This window comes from Ursus americanus, chromosome 7 (assembly GCF_024610735.1).
Source record: "Ursus americanus isolate L20-20 chromosome 7, mUrsAme1.1.p, whole genome shotgun sequence".
NCBI classification, from domain to species: domain Eukaryota; kingdom Metazoa; phylum Chordata; class Mammalia; order Carnivora; family Ursidae; genus Ursus; species Ursus americanus.
In genome coordinates this window covers 1,614,913-1,632,750 of record NC_142133.1, presented here as the reverse complement: position 1 = coordinate 1,632,750, position 17,838 = coordinate 1,614,913, and the positions used below count along the sequence as shown (strand labels likewise).

Genomic DNA, 17,838 nt, shown 5'->3' with positions numbered 1-17,838 from the left:
TCATGCTGTGGTCTGAGCAAGCCAAAATACACAGTCCAGAGGTCACGAGGGCTCCCCTGCCCACCGGATTTTGCCACGTGAGCTCAGAGCTCCCCTTGGGCGAGGGTTCCACATGCCAAGATTTTCCCCTTCTGAATTAGGTTTAGCTTGTCATTCCCTCAGCAGACACTGGCTGTGAGGGGAGAAGATGGGAGAAGGAGCTGGGGTCAGGGCAACAGCACTAAGTGGGGCTGGAAGGCCACTCAAGAGAGTGTGAGCTCAAGTGTGTGTGCGCACGTGTACCTGCACATCCAGTGTGAGTACAGCTGGTGTGTGTGTGTGAGATACACATAAACCTGTTACGCATATAACACACCTATGCGTACACGCAAAGGAAAAACATACCTTCTCAAAAGCTAGCAATTGTTACTGAGTGAGGGCATTAGAAGTAATTAAAAATTTTCTTCTTCCTTGTGCTTTCCTGTCTTTTGCAAATTTCCTGTTATATCATTTTTATAAAACAGAAAATACAATTTCAAAAATAAGCTCAAGAAGTTATCTGGAGTTGTCTGAGAATTTCCCGCTGAGACGAGGGGTCCACTGTTGATTTTATTTGTCAGTCTCACTCGTGGAAACCTTTCATGAGCACAGCACAAGGACGTCAGCTGAAGACATGGCCCCTGGGTTTCTGCTCGCCCCGGAACAAGACTACCGGAAGACAATTAAATAATGCCTAGACCTTGCACCGACGGCTAGACTGATTCATACTACCCAAAGCACCCAGAGGAGTGCTGCTGGCCATGACGTGGCCTTGCTCATATGTCATCTGGGCCCTCCTGGAAAGGCCCAACATTTGTGAGCCCACTTTATTCAAGTTTTACAAATTTTTTCCTAGGGTAAAAGTGAGTTCGATAGGTAGCCGATGTGATTTTTTTTTTTTTTTTAAGTCACGAGGCACCTGGGTGGTGCAGTCATTTGAGCGTCTGACTCTTGGTTTCGGCCTCAGGTCATGATCTCAGGGTCATGAGTTCGAGTTCCATGTTGGGGTCCACGCTCAGCACAGAGTCTGCTTAAGATTCTCTCTCCCTCTCCCTCTGCCCCTTCCACTTGTTCTCTCTCTCAAATAAATATATCTTTTAAACTATTCCTGGTTTTGGCTGGCCCACTGACAGAGTTCCTTGCTAGCCGTGAATTCCAGTGCAGCTCTGGGGGCGGAGAAAGGAAGGCTCTGCCTGTGGCCAGACAGCTGCCTCCTTTTCCAGGAGGCCCTCCTTCGCGTGGTGGTTCTTCCGAAACCCTGGCTTAGTGGCCCACAGCCCATCCCTGACTGAAGTCCTGGCCCAGCGGTGCCGAGCCACACGGCGTGGGGTTCCCCGACCTGGTGATGGACCTGGCACTGCCTGTTCTCACCCTCACGTAGCTTCTGGTGTTTCACGATCAAGTCTCTGAGAAGACAGAAGGGGACTTTACCCAGCTCTTGGACAAATGGCAGACATTTGATCCCTGAAACTGAACCCACAGAAACTTCCAAGCCCCCAGGCTCTGACATAGCTTGCACACTCACCACCAGTGCATGAGTTTGGTGCAAGTACACGGAGGTCAAAGGGCTACAGCCCATTTTCAGCATTGCTGTGTTCCCCTTGTATTTCTTAAACACTGGAAACTGGTTTCATCAGGAAACTTGAGGTGAAAGGGCATCTATTTCTGGTATGAAACTGCAAGTCCCCCGACACGCCTAAGAAGGACACTTTCCCAGAGGCCCTTTCCCAGAGGCCGGAAGAAATGAGAAGGGCCGTGTCCAGAGGGGGATGGGTCCTTGCCACTGCTTCCCACTAGGTGCCAGATATGTCCACGCCTCGTGGGACGTGGCTGAGTCATCCACTCTTTCTGGATGTGTGTGGGGACAGACACAGCTGTTTCTTAGAATGAATCAGGGCAGCAGCTCTGGTACAAAATATTTGATTGATATTGATTCTCAGGGTTCTTTTGTTGTTTCTTAACTATTTACATTGAAAGTAAGCCCCCATGAAGGTTTTATAAGGGGTGCTCAGCTGCCAGGCTTGAGCTCTGGGCGTCGTTTGCCTACAGGATTACCTTGCATTGTTTTAGTATTTGTGCCCTGGGCTGTGTGGCCTTCATCCCTCAGAGCCGGGAGGTAAGAGGGGGCCTTCACTAATGGCCTGTATTGTGTGGTTTCATCTGTGAGCTCACCTGACTTGATTATGTTTTATTTCCTCAGGGCTCCTGTAGGAGGGGCTGGGCCACCCCGGAATAATGTCGTTGGAGGTTCTCCGCTGGCCAAAGGGATGGCCACAACCATCCACCCAGGTGGTGGAAGTCTGAGCAGCCCAGCCACTGCCACAAGGCCGGCCCTTCCCCTCACCACACCCCAGGCCCAGCACCAGGCAGCCTCTCCCCCGATGGGCAGTTGCCTGCGGCACACAGCCCAGCCAGCCACCAGCCAAGCCCGGGGCACTGTCCCCACAGGTAAGTGTCACCCCTGAGGTCTCACTCACTAGGAAAATTTGACAGGGGTTCTCGTGAGAAACATGACTCAGGTTTCAAGCAGTCCAAGATGGGATAAGTTGTATTTGCTTATCAATCTCCAGGAAATGTGTTGACTCATATTACCCTGTTCTGGCAGCTGAAATGGATTAGAGAATTCACAAATACTGATACATTTCATTGTAGCAAGAGGACTGCATGGACGATTAGGATTACCATGGGCACCATTGTCTAGGCCAGCTGCACAGGCCTTCCACGGTCCGGACACTGAGGGGCTTCCCAGCTAGGCAGCGTCTCTCCAGACGGGGGCAGAGTGCTCCTTCTCTGGAATGCTTTGAAGCTAGAAGCAGTGATGGTCATTGACCCTTCACCTTTATGCCAGCTTTATCCATAACCAGGCTGACATAGTTTGAAGAAAATCCACTTGATCCTAGGACAGTAGGAGATGAAGAGAAATTATGGGGTGGATCTTATAGGCATAAAGAAGGTCAACACGTCTGGCTTGGAAGCTTAGCACTGAGCCATTAGGAACTGCTGACGTGTGGCTTATGGTGCCCCTGGGAGCCCACACCAGTCACCTTCCCAAACCGTGGAGCCAGCAACAATATCGCTGTGCAGTGCAGGAACCCAGGACAGCGGGGTGTAGCTCTGATTTTCATTTAAATGACAGAATTCCAGCTCCAACCTCAACCTTACTCTCTCAGAAATCCTCTGTCCTCTCCTCAAAGTAAGGCTTAAAGGACAAAAAGTGTCAACTCTTTGGAGCAATAAAATACACGATTTTTTAGAATCTAGCGAGCCAGGAGATGGCCCATTAGAAGTGTTCCAGAAGGTACCTTCTCAATTGTGAAAAGTCGAGATAATACTTAGCACAGCAGGGGCCATATTTTCTCCCAAGTCGAGGCTGATGGGACAAGAGCGTGGGAGGGGGCTGTGTGCTCACCCACCTGTTTACTCATTGGGGAAGTTGGCCTGCATATTCCCATGCTGGTGCCGGTCTGGGCTTGCATGCGGCAGCAAGGACTGCTGAGATCATTCAGGCGTCCCTGAATGTGACATGAACCACCCTGCGGGTTTTAGAGGACCGCTTCAGTCAGTGTGCCCACTGACCAGACAGGACCCCATCCCTGCTCTCAGCTCCCACACACTGTCGGAGAGGCAGTGCTGCTGGGCAGGAAGGCTTTGGGTGCTGGTGAAGGAGAGTCCAATGTGGGGCACTTGGTGATGGGGAGAGACTGGGAAAGGCTCCTCAGAGGAGGCTGATCCCAGTCTGAGCAGCAAAGTAACACTCGGGTAGGGGAACAAAGAAAGGTGCCATTTGAAGCAGGAGGAAAGGAATAGTCCAACAGAAGTGACAGAAAGCACGTCTTATGCAACCAGCTGCAAACAGTTCAGTGAAGACAGAGTGAACACAGGTCTGGCTGAAGGCATGAGCTTGAGACCTATGTTTGGAGGCTGGGCCGCCATTATTGCGTGCCTCAGTTTCTCTCTCTGTAAAATGGCACTTACCTCCAGGGCGTTGTGTGGGGACTGTCTAGCATTGTGTATCTAGTGTATATTTATTACGTGTAGCTATTTCTATTCTTCTGTTAGAGAATAAGAATATCACTGCAGTACTCAGTGCATGAGAGTCCAAAAAATAAAAATTAATTATTACCAAAGGATCTAGGGGGTGGAATTCTCTCATGAAAGCAATGGGGACCCACCAAGGGATTTTACACAAGAGGGACAGCACTTTATCAAATATTACCAGGCACGGTAGGGAGGAAGAGTTGGTGTGGGGCAGACTGAAACTGGGAGCCGCTAGAGAGGAGCTGTTGTCCCCAAGTGAGAGGTCAGAGGGGCCCAGACCCAGTGAGTGGGGCTGCAGGATGGAGACAAATGATGAGCTATTTAGGAGGCAGAATGGTTGTGACTTGGAAATGGGCTGATGCTCAGGGAGAGCAAGGAACCAAGTCCAGTTGCCAGATTTCTGGACCAGTGACTGGGAAAATGACAGTGGCACCCCCAGCCTAGAAGATACCAGAAGGGACTGGTTTATGGTGGAAGACAATGATATGGCCTTGCAGAGTGCAGTGGGCTAGTCACTTTGTGGCCCACGCGCTGATTTGGATCCCCATCTTTACACGGGTCTCTCATCCCGTGTGTGGATCCCGCCTCACCATGGCAGAAGGGTGACCCTGCTGGTCCAGCTCACCTTGTAGATAAGTGCAGACACGTGACCTAGATGCTGGGAACAGACATGCCTGCATGTGATGTGACTTCCATTCAGAAGACACAAACATGAGGGGCCGCGTGGATGCCTTTTGCGAGAGAAGGTGGTGGTGAAAACATCCAACTCTTCAGGGGCAGCAAGGTGGCCATCTGGTGTCCAGTGCCAGTCATCAGTGGGTGCAGATGAACCTCTGGTGTCTAGTGCGTGGTCATCAGTGGGTTCAGGGTAAACTTCTGGTGTCTAATACCCAGTCATCAGTGGGTGCAGGGTGAACTTCTGGTCTCTCATGTTGTGTCATCAGTGGGTGCAAGGTGGACTTCTGGTGTCCGGTGCCCCCATCAGTAGGTACAAGGTGCATAGCTGGTGTCCACTGTCCAGCCTCATTCTGGATAGTGTCCATTTCCTGCAGCAGTGGGATCTGCACCAAGAAGTCCTCATGGGTGGGCTTGTCACTGCCTTGGCTATAGAGTCTCCAAGACTGACTGTGCCATCCCAGAGACTCTGTAAGTGCCTAATAGTCTTTCATATATGTCTGTTTTGCTTACATTAGCCAAGAATGACTTCTGTTTTTGTAACTCTGGCCCACGGGAAAGAACTAGTTGTCTTCATACTACAAGAGTTCTGCAACAATATTATCTGGTGCCAGCCATCCTACCCCCAACAATTACCTCCCATTGAGCCATGTTTATAGCATGGCCTAGGTTCATCTGATGCTGTTTATTGGTAGCCTCTAGCTAGACGTACAGCTACGGTAGTGGCCAAGTGATTGAGTGAGCCCACAGCAGGGCTTCCTGACTGGTTTGCCATGACTGGGTCAGAAGTACCCAAGATCCTGACCTCATTGACCCTTGGAGCACCCAGGCAGGACCTGGGACAGCTGAAGTCCCAGGGCAGGTCCCTTCTGGCTATAAACATCTCATCCGTTCACCCCAGTGTGCCACACACATTTTTCTATATGCACCCTGATATGGAGAGGTTGGGCAGCCTAGATCCTCACTGAGAGTGAATATCCCAACACAGTAGCCCTGGGTTATCTGCACAAAATGCCAGTGTGATGGCCTTTCTAAGGCATGCCCTGCTAGCAACTTTCCCAGTTCAAAGAAGAAAATGAGACCTGCCAGTCATTTCTCCCTCTATGGAATAACAAGCAGAATTGAAAGAAATTGGCATGGCTAGGGGCAGTACAACATTGCATCTCAGTCATTGATCACCATAGTAACCACCATGGTGTGACAAGCATTCTCTTCCATCAGTCTAATTTTACATACGGGAAGAGCGAGGCACAGGATGTTTAAAACAGCTTCCCCAATGCATTCCAACCTCATGCTTATCCCCACACTCTTGCTGTCACAGTCAAGTTAAAGAATGGCTCCTACCACATCCTATCAGTAAATTAAATGCCACTGAGTTCCCATAGCATTTTCCACTTCATTCTGCATTTAGAGAGAAAAAACACACTGTTGACAGTACAAGTAATGGATTGTTCACTGCAGTAATTGCCCATTTCAGCAGACCCCAACCCAGGCAGTTGAGAGGCGTTTCATCAATGTTCTCATCTTGAGCCAAAGTCGGGCAGTTTGACAAAGGCTTAATTGCATTGGCCATAGCATCCAATATGATTTGTTCTGCTTGATTAATGTAACTCCTTTTTCCAAGGGCAGAGCTCTCCCTGTAAAGTGCCAGTGTCCACACAGCCTCATATCACTGTTTAACAGGGGCAAGAGCCTTGTACAGCCATTTATTCATCAGAAGAAAAAAAAGCACTAGAAAAGAGGTAGATACTCTGCTAGGCTCTGGAAATGCAGAGAAGAACCACATAAACCCCAATTCTACATCCAGTTAAAGAGAACGACAAGAAAACAAATTCTTGCAATAGAGTTTGAAAAGCACTATAGTGGAGGTACCCAGAGGGAATAAGAAAGCATGGAGGAGAGATATGTAACAGATTGGAGAGGAAAATGAGAGAGAGTGGGAAGTTTTCAAGAGGTGGTGATCCTGCCTTGATTCTTAAAGTACAAATAGGAGCTATCTGAGCAGACAAAGCACAAAGAGAGCTCTAGCAGAGGGACTGGAAAGGACAAAGACGTGGCAATGAGAAATACCAGAGTTTCTATTTTGGGTAACTTTATTTATTTTGATGTGACTGAAACAAAAGGCATGGAAGGAGAAGATCAGGGTGTTGGTGACAATTTCTCTGAAGAGGCAAAATTTAATTTTAGGTCTTAAGGCTGGCATGCAGCAGCAGTCAGGTGAGGGTGGAAGCATGGGGAAAGCTCCGAAGTTGGCAAAGGACTGGTGCACTTGAAAACTGAGATGAAGTCAGGGTGGAAGGACAAAGAAATGAGAGGATGAATGGCACTGGCAAAGCTGAAAGGTAAGCAGGGGAAGATCATGGAGTTTCCTTTAGACCATGTTGTGCAATTTTGGCTTATATCCTAAGGGACACATCAGAGGGTTTTAAATAATGGATATAATTGGATTTTTGTATCTAAAGGATAAAGCTAGGCTTCTACTTGTGACCAACTAAAGTAATGAGGACAGGATTTATCATCCCGCCAGAAATAATTTATAAGAACAACAGTTTGCAAGATGCCAAACATTGGAAAACCAAGGACAGTGATTCATGAGAAAAGGAAATGAGGAAGTGAGCCCCAACTTACTGCCTGGAGAAAGGTTCCAGACTGTGGCACAGGGAGGGGTTACAAAGTAGAGCAGAGTGGGCTTCCTGATGTGAGGACGTGAAGTGAGAGTCTGGATGACTGAAGTGGCTAGAGTTTAAGGGACAGAGCCTAGAGAGGAGAGGGCTACCCAGAAAGAAAACCCTAGAGGATGCAGGGTGTCTTGAGTAGTATACTGAGAAGTAATCAGCATATGTATGGGAGGAAACTGTGCAAAGCCAGGGAAACTATCAGAGAAAGGATCAGTGCCGTCAGTGCCCAGAATTCACAAAGTGCTGGAAATAGTACCTGTTCCACCAGCCAGATGAAAAAAAAACTGTTCACAGGACATTGAGTAGTCTATGCAGAAGGGTTTTGTCTCAGTCCCTAGACTAACCACTGCTCTAGTCCCACCCAACTAGTCTTAAAAGCACACCCAAAAAGATCAAACTGTTTCCAATTCATTTAACTGTGATGGAGAACCGAGCTCAAGGGTACTGATAGGACTGCAAAAATATCCAGCTCTCAACAACATAAAAACAACAATGTCTGATATCAATAAAAAAATTCCTAGGCACACAAAGGAAAATACGACCCGCAATGATGAGGTAAACCAGTCAATCAGAACTGATTCAGATGTTAGAATTAGCAGATAGAGGTAAAAAGAGATATTATAATTGCGTTTATTATTATGTGCTCCTATATTATACTGTGTTCAGAAAATTAAGTAGAAACGTGGAAGATATTTTAAAGACCCAAATCAAACTTCTAGAAATAGAAACTAGAGTGTGTGAGATCAAGAATACAGTACATGGAATTAATGACAGATTAGACATTACTAAAGAAAATATTAGTGAACTTGAAGATATAGGAACTATGAAAAATGAAACACAAACACAAAAGAGAATGTTTAAAAATGAGTGTCAGTGAGCAGTGACAACTTCAAGTGGCCCAATATATGTGTAATTGGAGTCTTCAAAGTAAAGGAGTGAAAGGTGAGACAGAAAAATTATTTGAGAAATAATAGATCCAATTGTTCTAAATTTGATGAGAACTACAAACTCACAGATCGAAGACAGCTAGTGGGCCCCAAACACAAGAAACCCGGGGAAAACTACAGTAAGGCAAATTATAATCAAATTGTTCAGAATCTGTGACAAAATTTTGAAAACAACGAGGGAAAAAAATGATACATAAAGTAGGAAAAAATAAGGATGACTGTATATTTCTTGTCAGGAACACTTAAGTGAGAAATTAGTGGAGTAATGGAAAGAAGTACTGAAAGAAAGAAATCTGTCAAGTTAGCACTCTATGCCCAGCAAGAGTTTCTTTCAAAATGAAAGTAAAATAATCATTCACATATAGTAAAGCTAAAAGATTTCATTACCAATAGACCCACATGAAAAATGTTAAACAAAATTCTTTAGAAAGAAGGAAAATGATATCAGATGGAAATGTGGATCTATAAAAGGGAGTGAAGGACACAAGAAATGGTAACTGCATATATAAATATATAAGTTTTTTTCTGATTATTTAAATATCTGTTTAAAGATATAACAAACTGTTTAAACAAAAATAAAAACAATGCAGTTTGGCATTTAAAACACATACACCCCAATGTTTACAGCAGCAATGCCACAATAGCCAAAATATGGAAAGAGCCCAGATGCCAATCAACAGATGAATGGATAAAGAAAATGGGGGGGGGGTGTATACATGTATGCACACAATGGAATATTACTCAGCCATCAAAAAGAATGAAATCTTGCCATTTGCAATGATGTGGATGGAACTAAAGTGTATTATGCTAAACGAAATAAGTAAGTCAGAGAAAGACAAATACCATATGATTTCACTCATATGTGGAATTTTAGAAACAAAACAGGTGAACATAGGGGACGGAAAGGAAAAATAAAGGAAGATGAAAATTGAAAGGGAGGCAAACCAGAAGAGATGCTGATCTAGGAAACAAACTGAGGGTTGCTGGAGGGGAGGTGGGGGGGAAGGGGTAACTGGGTGATGTGCATTAAGGAGGGCACTTGATAGAATGAGCACTAGGTGTTATATGCAACTGATAAATCACTAAATTCCACCCCAGTAACTAATAATATGGTATATGGTAAATAAAATGAATTTCAATAAAGAATTTTAAAAACACGTGTAAAAGTAAAACATATAATGGTAAGTGTACCATTTGGAGCACATTTGGAGGTTGGGAGTGGAGAAATATACTATTATACTGTTATAAGTAGGTTCTTATACTGTGTGTGAGGAGTTATGGAATCACTTGTAGGTAGACTATGACAAATTAAAGATGTAAGCAAGCACTAAATATCAAAACAGAGTACAGCAAATAAGCTAAGAGAGGAGGTAACATGAAATCACAAAAACTTCTAATTAATCCAAAAGAAGGCATAGAGAGGAAAGGAAACAAAAAATGCATGGGTAAAATAGTAAACATGTAGTAAAGCGTAGGTTTAAACCTGGTCATAAAAATAAATATGAATGGTCTAAACAACTTAGAATGCAGAAATTATCAAGTATTATTTTTTTTTAAAAAAAGACAAAACCTAACCATATGCTGTGAACAGGAAACATATTTTAATACTTTAAATATAAAATTATGAATAAGTAAAAAAGTAAAAGGAGGATCAAGATATAAAGTTGATTCTCATTATTCACAGTAGCTATGCTGTATCAAGTTGCCATGGACAATATATTAGTGAATACTAAACTATTGCTCTTAAGCGAAATACGTGCATGCGTGTGTGTCTCACAGAGATTATTATCTTCAATACTAAAAACAAGTCTTTCTGGTAGATTCTATTTATTTTACAAAAGAGAAAATAAAGTTCAGAAGTGACTGCCCAAGGCTGCCCCACTAACAGGTGACAAGCAGGATTTGAGCCTGTCCAGTCAGTCCCAGAGCTGGAGCATCTTGCACTGCACTGCCTTGCCCTGCCCTCTCCCATCTCTGTCCCTGGTCATCTCTGTATGAGCTAAAACAAGAAGGAAGAGCATCATCTTGTTGCACCTTAGCTGGGAAAATGTGTCAGTGACTCTAATTTTTTGCTAGTATGAGCATGTCTGTGAATGACTACAGAGCACCATAGGTATTGATTTGGGGGTTACAAATCATCAATTGTAGCTACTAGGTGAATTTGCACATATAGAATCTATGGATAATGAGGATCAACTGTGTCATGCTAATACTACTAGAAAGAAATCTGAAATGGTTATATTAATACCAGAGTAGAATTCAGAACAATATTATTACCATACGAATGGCAATTTCATAATGATAAAAGGTTCAGTTCATCAAGAGGACTAAATATTTATGTCCAAATAACAGAACTTCAAGATATATAAACAATTACTGGTAGAGCTGCAAGGAGAAATAAATAGAATAATCCACAATTACAGTCAGAGATTTCAATACTTCTCTCAATAATTGACAGAACAAGTAGACAGAATATTGGTAGGAATATAGAACATTTTAGCAAGCTTTAACCGATTTGACTTAATTGACATTTATGGAGCGCTATACCAACAGCAAAATACACATCTTTTCAAGTGAACACAGAATATTTACCGACATAGACCACATTTTGGGCCATAATATTTAAATCTCAGTAAATTTAAAGGGATTCAAGTCTCACAAATTACATTCCCTGACTACAATACAGATGAATTAGACATTGATAACACAGAGGTATTGAATTAGACATGGATAACACAGAGGTATCCCCAAATTTTGAAACTAAATGGCACACACACTTAAAAGTAACCCATGGATAAAAGAAGAAATCAAATATGATTTTAGAAAGTGTTTGAACTGAATGAAAATGAAAATACAGCGTATCAAAATTTGTGGGATGCCACTAAAAAGCCGTACTTACAGGGAAATTTATAGCACTAAACACCGATGTCAGGGAAAAAGATCTCAAATCGGTCACCTCAGTTTTACCATAAGAAACTAGAATAAAAGAGTAAAGGAACCTGAAAGAAGCAGAAAAAAGTCAGTGCAGAAATAAATAGAAAACAGAAAAACAATAGAGATCAATGAAACCAAAATTTGCTTCATTGAAAAGATCAGTAATAAAATGGGTAAGCATCTAGCCAGAGAGATAAAGAATACAGAGAGAATACACAAATTATCAATACCAGAAATAATAGATTTTACAGAATAATAAGGGATTATTATTTTACTTCAGATTTTACAGAATAATAAGTATTATAAAAAATTATGCCAAAAAACTCAATAAATTAGACAAAACATAAATTTCTTAAAAACCAGAAATTAATGAACTCAAGAAACAATAACCTGAATGGCTTATGTCTATTAAAATTGAAATAGAAATTGAATTAGTTAAAAACTTTCCACAAAGAAATCTCCAAGCCTGAGTGGCTTCATTGTGAAATTATACCTAATGGTTAAGGGAAAAAATACAATTCCATTGAAACTCTTCCAGCAAATTGAAAAGAAGGGAGAATATTCCCTCTTTCTATAAGGCTAGCTTTACCCTCATACCCAAACAGATAAAGACACTGAAAGAAAATAAAACTACAGACCAATATCACTCATAAACATAGACATAAAAACTCTAAAATTTTACAGCAATAAAAAGTATAATATATCATGACCAAATAGAGTTTCTTCTAGGAATTCAAGGCTTGACTTACATTTAACAGTCAATATAATTTACTGTATTAACAAACTAAAGAATAAAAATAATATGACCAATTCAATAGATTTGGGGAAAATTTTTTTTTTTACAAAATCCAACACACATTCCTGATTAAAAACTGTCAGAAAATGAGAAAATAGAAGTGAGCTGCTCGACCTGATAAAGGGCATCCACGAAAACCACAGCTAACCTCAGACTTAATAATTGAGAGACTGAAATCTTTCCCCCTGAGATCAGGATTAAGCAGGGATATCCACTCTTGCCATTTCTATTCAGTATTGTACTGTAAGTTCTAGCCAGACCAGTTAGTCAAGAAAAAGATATAAAAAGCATGCAGATTGGAAAGGAGGGATTAAAATTATGTCTATTTGCAGATAACGTGATCTTGAATATAGAAAACCCTGGGGAATCCACACTCACACAAAGAACTTTCTTTACAGCTAATAAATGAGTTCAGCAAGGTTGCAGGATCCAAGATTAATATACAAAAATAATTGTATTTTTACATACTAGCAGTGAATAATTGGAAGTTTATGTTTTAAAAAATGATAGTAATTTTAATAACATAAAAAATATAAATTAGGGATATATCTGATAAAAGAAGAGGAAGACCTATCTGCTGAAAATTATCAAATATTGCTAAGAGAAATTGAATAAGACTGAAATAAGTAGAGCAATATACTTTATTCATAAGTGAGAAGACTTAATATTGTTAAGGGATTTATTCTCCAAAAATTTGACCTATAGATTCAATGGAATACCAATCACAATCACACTCAGCTTTTCTGTAGAGATTAGTAATATGTTTCTCAAATTCGTAAAGGCATGCAAAAAACCTAGAATAACCAAAACAACCTTGAAAAAAACAGCGAAGTTGGAAGGTTAACACTGATCTCAAAACATAAGGCTACAGTAATCAAGTCTGTGTGATATTGGTGTAAAGATAAGCAACTAGATCAGTAGATACTTTTTCTGAAAACAGAAAAGTGTCCATTAAATTTGTTGACAGGTGGAATCATAGTTGATCTTGTTCAGAAAGTATTTGATAGAATGAAAGTGAGAAACCATATTTCAGTAGACTGGGAAGTGAGTGAAGGACTCCTGGATAGTATGGGATAGTGAGTTCATGTGGAAATCCCCTATTCTCTCTGTTTTAAACACAAAGAGTTTTCTTTGTTTTTAAATTTTTAAAAAGTCAACTCTATGGATCTAAACAAAATGGAACACAGTAATAGCAAGTGGGGTTGAAGCATTGGCTTACTGGAATGAAAAGCAGGCAGTGTTGGCTGACTTTCAACTCCTGCAAGAGAAAATGGACAGGAAGTCTATGGTGAGTATCGGGGGACCAGAGCAAAGTGCAATGGTTTGAACAGCTGCAGTCTCTTCCATTCTTAGGGAATGGTTAGGACTGAGCTACTCCCTGGGGTATGGGAGAGGATAGAGAATGCCACTTTGGCATGGAGCTGAGTTTGGCTCTGGACTGAGGACCAGAGCCCAAACCATTCTGTTACACCTGGTTCTGAAGAGGTCCCAGAGGACCATGCAGAAGCAGTGACCAAGGATACAACAGCAATAAGACAGTCCTGTTCAAGAGGAGCTTACACACGGAAATCTCAAAGCACAAGGGAAACACTAATGCATAAAAGATAGCCAATAAACTGAAGAAATGGGAGAGAAATAAGAGAGAAATCTGAAAAAGTCTTTGCTATCAGTATATTTAAGATCCTCTAGGGGTGTCTTGCTGGCTCAGTCAATAGAGCATCTGACTCTTAATCCTGGGGTTGTAAGTTCAAGCCCCACATTCGGCATGGGGCCTAGTTAAAAAATAAAAATAAATAAAAATAAAAGATCCTCTAAAAGGGAAAAGAAAGAATAACATCTACTTTCCCCCTTCCCCAAGAAAGAAAGAAAAGACAGGGTGTTATAAAGGGGAAAGATTAGATGGATAGCTATGAATTAGAAACTGATGGATATGAAAAAGAACCAACTTGAAATTTTGGAAAGGAAAACATATATTTATTTAAATACAAAATCTCTATAGATAACATAAACTCCAGCCTGGACACAGTTGTGTCCAGTTAGTGACACTAGAAAGCTGTACAAGGACATGTATCCGGAACACAGAGCAGAGATGAAAACTGCCATGAGAGCAAATACAGATCATGCGAAGAGCTGAATGAAAAGTTAGAAAGAACCAATGGAGACACTATTTCAAGAATACAGCGTATAAAGCAAAACAGGAAAAGGAGGTATTGGCCAGAAAAAGGACTGTTTTTGAAATGGGAGCTATAACTGGCTTAGTAAATTGCAGGAGGAAAGGAAAAGAAAGAGAAATTTAATACAGGCCAGAAGGGGATGAGCCACGGAAAAGGATCAAGATGAGCATGATGGTGTAGACCTCTTGGGACCCTGTATCCTTGAGGCTGGATAGCAGGGTGGGTCTGGGTGTGGATGAGTTGAGAGAGAGGCTGGCCTGGCCTGAAGTTTGGGGAGTGGCCAATGTTCCATTTTATCCATGAGAATTCTTGAGAATAAGAAAAGGGCAATGTTCACAACTAATGAATCATCAAGTCTTACATCGGAAACCGGGGATGTACTGTATGGTGACTAACATAATATAATAAAAAATCATTAAAAAAAAAAAAGAAAAGGGCAATGTTGATGGTAAGGTAGTTCATTTATTCATTCAACTACTCTTTATCAAGCACGTGTGGAATGACATAACAGTGAACTGAGTGAGGTCCAGTGGGATTTAGCCACTCCAGAGTTGCTGGAGCATGCCAAAATGTATAGAGGAGAGGCAAAGGGGAGCAGAGACTATGGAGTAAGAGCACCTTCTCAAACTGCCTGCCTCTGTCAGGCAGGTTGCTTTGGCATTGCTAACTCTATGACTAGAGTGATGGCAATCTAGGTCAGTCTGAGGTGGGATGGCACAGGGTGGGTGAACCTGAGGATAAATCCTACTGAGGATCAGTGGGATCCCACATTCTTCTACCAGCAGGTGTAATGGGTCATGCTCCTCTTTCTCAGAGAGGATTTTTATCTTCTCCATTGGTTCAATTCTGTAAAATCTGAAGAGATGTTTTAATTGAGGTTCTCTTTTCTCAAAGACTTGTTCATTCATTCAAGAAATTTATCAAGCACCTGCTGCATGCTGCACACACACCAGTCCAGCTGTTTGGAATATACTCGTGAACTACACGGCAAATGGAGCTCCCTCATGGAGCTCACCTTGTAGTGGGGGAGACGGCCAGTGCACAGTCAGCACACAGTGGAGAGGGTGTACCATACAGACCGTTAAGAGCAGAGAGTGCCGTGGGAGGGAAAGGAAACTGAAGCAGGGCAAGAGGGGCTGGGACTGCAGAGCGGCAGCCTGCAGTGTTCAGTGGGTTTACCAAAACGGGGCTCTCTGGGAGGGCAGTGTCTGAGGTGACCGAAGCAGGCTCGGGGATGTGCGACTCTCTGGGAAAGAGTATTCTGTGCAATGGTCTCTGAGGTGAGACAGAACCTATGTTGGGGGAACAGCCAGGACGCTGGAATGGCTGAGGGGAGGAACAAGGGAGAGAACAGGGGAGGATGTCAAAGAGATTGCCTGGCAGGCAGGTTAGAACTTTCTGGAACACCCTCTCCTCTTTTGCATTGGGTTTGGCAGGGTGATGTGGCAGGCATGTGGAAGCCAGCCAGAGGTAGAGGGGAGCGGTGTGGGACTGGGCGGAAGAATCTGGAGCAGCCCCTACAGGCTCTGCAGCCCGAGTGATTGCTCTTGCCTGGCCCAGCTGCCACTTCTCGTTCCAGGGCCGGGGGGCTGGGGTGAAGGAGAGTTCAGACAGCTGGGGAGAGGCAGACAAATGGCCTCAGGAGCACTGTCCAAGTCATGGGTTACCTCGGGCTGATTGAGTGACCCCAGTGGCTTCATCGATCTGCACAGTTGCCTAACCTGGTCTTTTGAAATGTGGGAGCATGTTGAGTGAGGATTCAAAACCCACCCCAAACGCTGAATACTTTTAAAACCATAAATCAGCCTTTATTTATTTCACCTCCTAGAAACCAAGGCCACAGTGAGAGTCCCTGAGTTCCGGAGCACCTGGGATCACATAATTAGATCTCACCAGCTCTTCCCACGCAGCGCTGTCAGAGGGAAGAGGCCTGACTTGCATGTGAGGGGGCTCTAGTTTGTCGCACCGCGTTACTTCCCAGGGAAACGCTGTGAGGATTTATGAGTACATTATCTATTCAAGGCGTATTTGAGGGCTGAGAATATTGTTTTGTTTTATCACATGTATTTTTTTCATGTTGCAAAGCCACAAATGCCACAAATTCTGGTGGTAGGAAATAAGGAGGTGTAATTTTTCTCTGGGTGACAGTGCAAAAATGATGTAATCTGAGTTGCCCGATGTTGCATGGGACACATGGCATAAAGTGACGTGGGCTGCCACAACCTGTGTCTCCCTTTGGGTCACCAGTCCAGGCCACAAGTCACTGTTCCTCTGGTGTGGCTCACTGTGTCCCCCTGTGTGTTTCTTCTGTGAGGAGTAAGGAGGCAGTTCTTCAAAATCACTAACATAAGCTGCAGCAACATTCATTTTAATTCAGTGCTGTGTTGAGAAAGAACTTTATGTTTTCAAATGGTGGATTTTTTACAAACCTTAGGCCTTCAGACCCTTACCATCCTCAGGAGGCATTTCTGCTGGCAGCGGGGGGGCACGTTGGTCATTGTGAAGTCCCTGTTCTGAACTCCGGAAACGGTTGCTTCGGTGTGCGAGCAAGGCAACAGCCGCAGGCAGATCGCAGGGAGCGGGGTGACGGCTCGCCTTCCTCCTGTGACTGTCACAGCTATAGAGCTGCTGCACGTGCTCGGCCCCAGCGCGACCGCTCCAACACCAAGTGTGCACAAAGGACCGGGTTGCAGTTCTGGGGTCGAGACCAACCAGAGTCAAGCTGCCGGCAGTGATCACCGTACATGGAGTGGTGTCTGATCATTCCGGGGCATCGTGAGGCCCCTTCAGGGTTCTGTCACAGGCTTTACTTTAATGAGCGTTTTCACAAGGGCATTGTAGAAGAACTTGGGAGTGTCTTAGTTCATCGCGGCAGAGGAAGCCAGTTAGAAGGCTTCGTGGTAAACTTGGAACATGCCCACGCTCGTGGCGACCTTGGAAAAGACATTTTCTCTCCCCCTGAGGGCGGGCTGTTTTGTGCTGTGACAGGGCTTTGGGGAGATGGGATGTGTTTCCAGGTCACCTGGCCTCAGTCTCTCTCCCTGTGGAGGTGGCTGGGTGTGGAAGGACCGCAGAGAGTCTGTGAGCCCCGGGAGGAGGAGCCCGAGGAAAGAGTCTGTGGCTATGGCATTGCAGTGGCAAACTAACCTTGTGACCCCACTCTCTCTCCAACCCCATTCTCCAGCTGCGCACTCATCAGCCCAGGCCCAGGACCGACCAACGGCCACTGTGTCGCCCCTGCGCACCCAGAACTCCCCATCCCGCCTGCCCACCGCCAGCCTCAGGCCCCACTCGGTGGTGTCCCCACAGCACGTGCACCAGCCCCCCGTGCAGACGGTCATCGGGGCCCAGTGCCCCCGACCAGCCATCCCGCTTACATCCGCAGCGTCTGCCGTCACACCTCCCAACGTCAGTGCCGCCAACCTCAACGGGGAGGCCGGAGGGGGGCCCGTCAGTGGCCTGTCATCGTCCAGCCCCACCAACACTGGATGCAAACCAGATGAGAAGAAAAATGAAAAGGTAAGTGGCCCATCCTGGGCGAGCCCTGGCCGTGGCCCAGCTGGTTATTGTAACTCTTT

The 17,838-nt window shown here is 44.0% G+C and overlaps 1 protein-coding gene across 2 annotated transcripts in view; it reads left to right on the top strand.

Annotated features, from left to right (window-relative positions):
• The window catches only part of SH3RF3 (SH3 domain containing ring finger 3), a 385,024-nt gene that overhangs the window by 305,470 nt on the left and 61,716 nt on the right, over positions 1-17,838 (top strand). For both annotated transcript variants that reach the window (XM_045771844.2, XM_045771845.2), the window contains exons 7-8: positions 2,219-2,466; positions 17,445-17,779. In XM_045771844.2, coding sequence (XP_045627800.1) covers positions 2,219-2,466; positions 17,445-17,779 — 583 coding nt within the window. The remainder of the gene's footprint in view (positions 1-2,218; positions 2,467-17,444; positions 17,780-17,838) is intronic.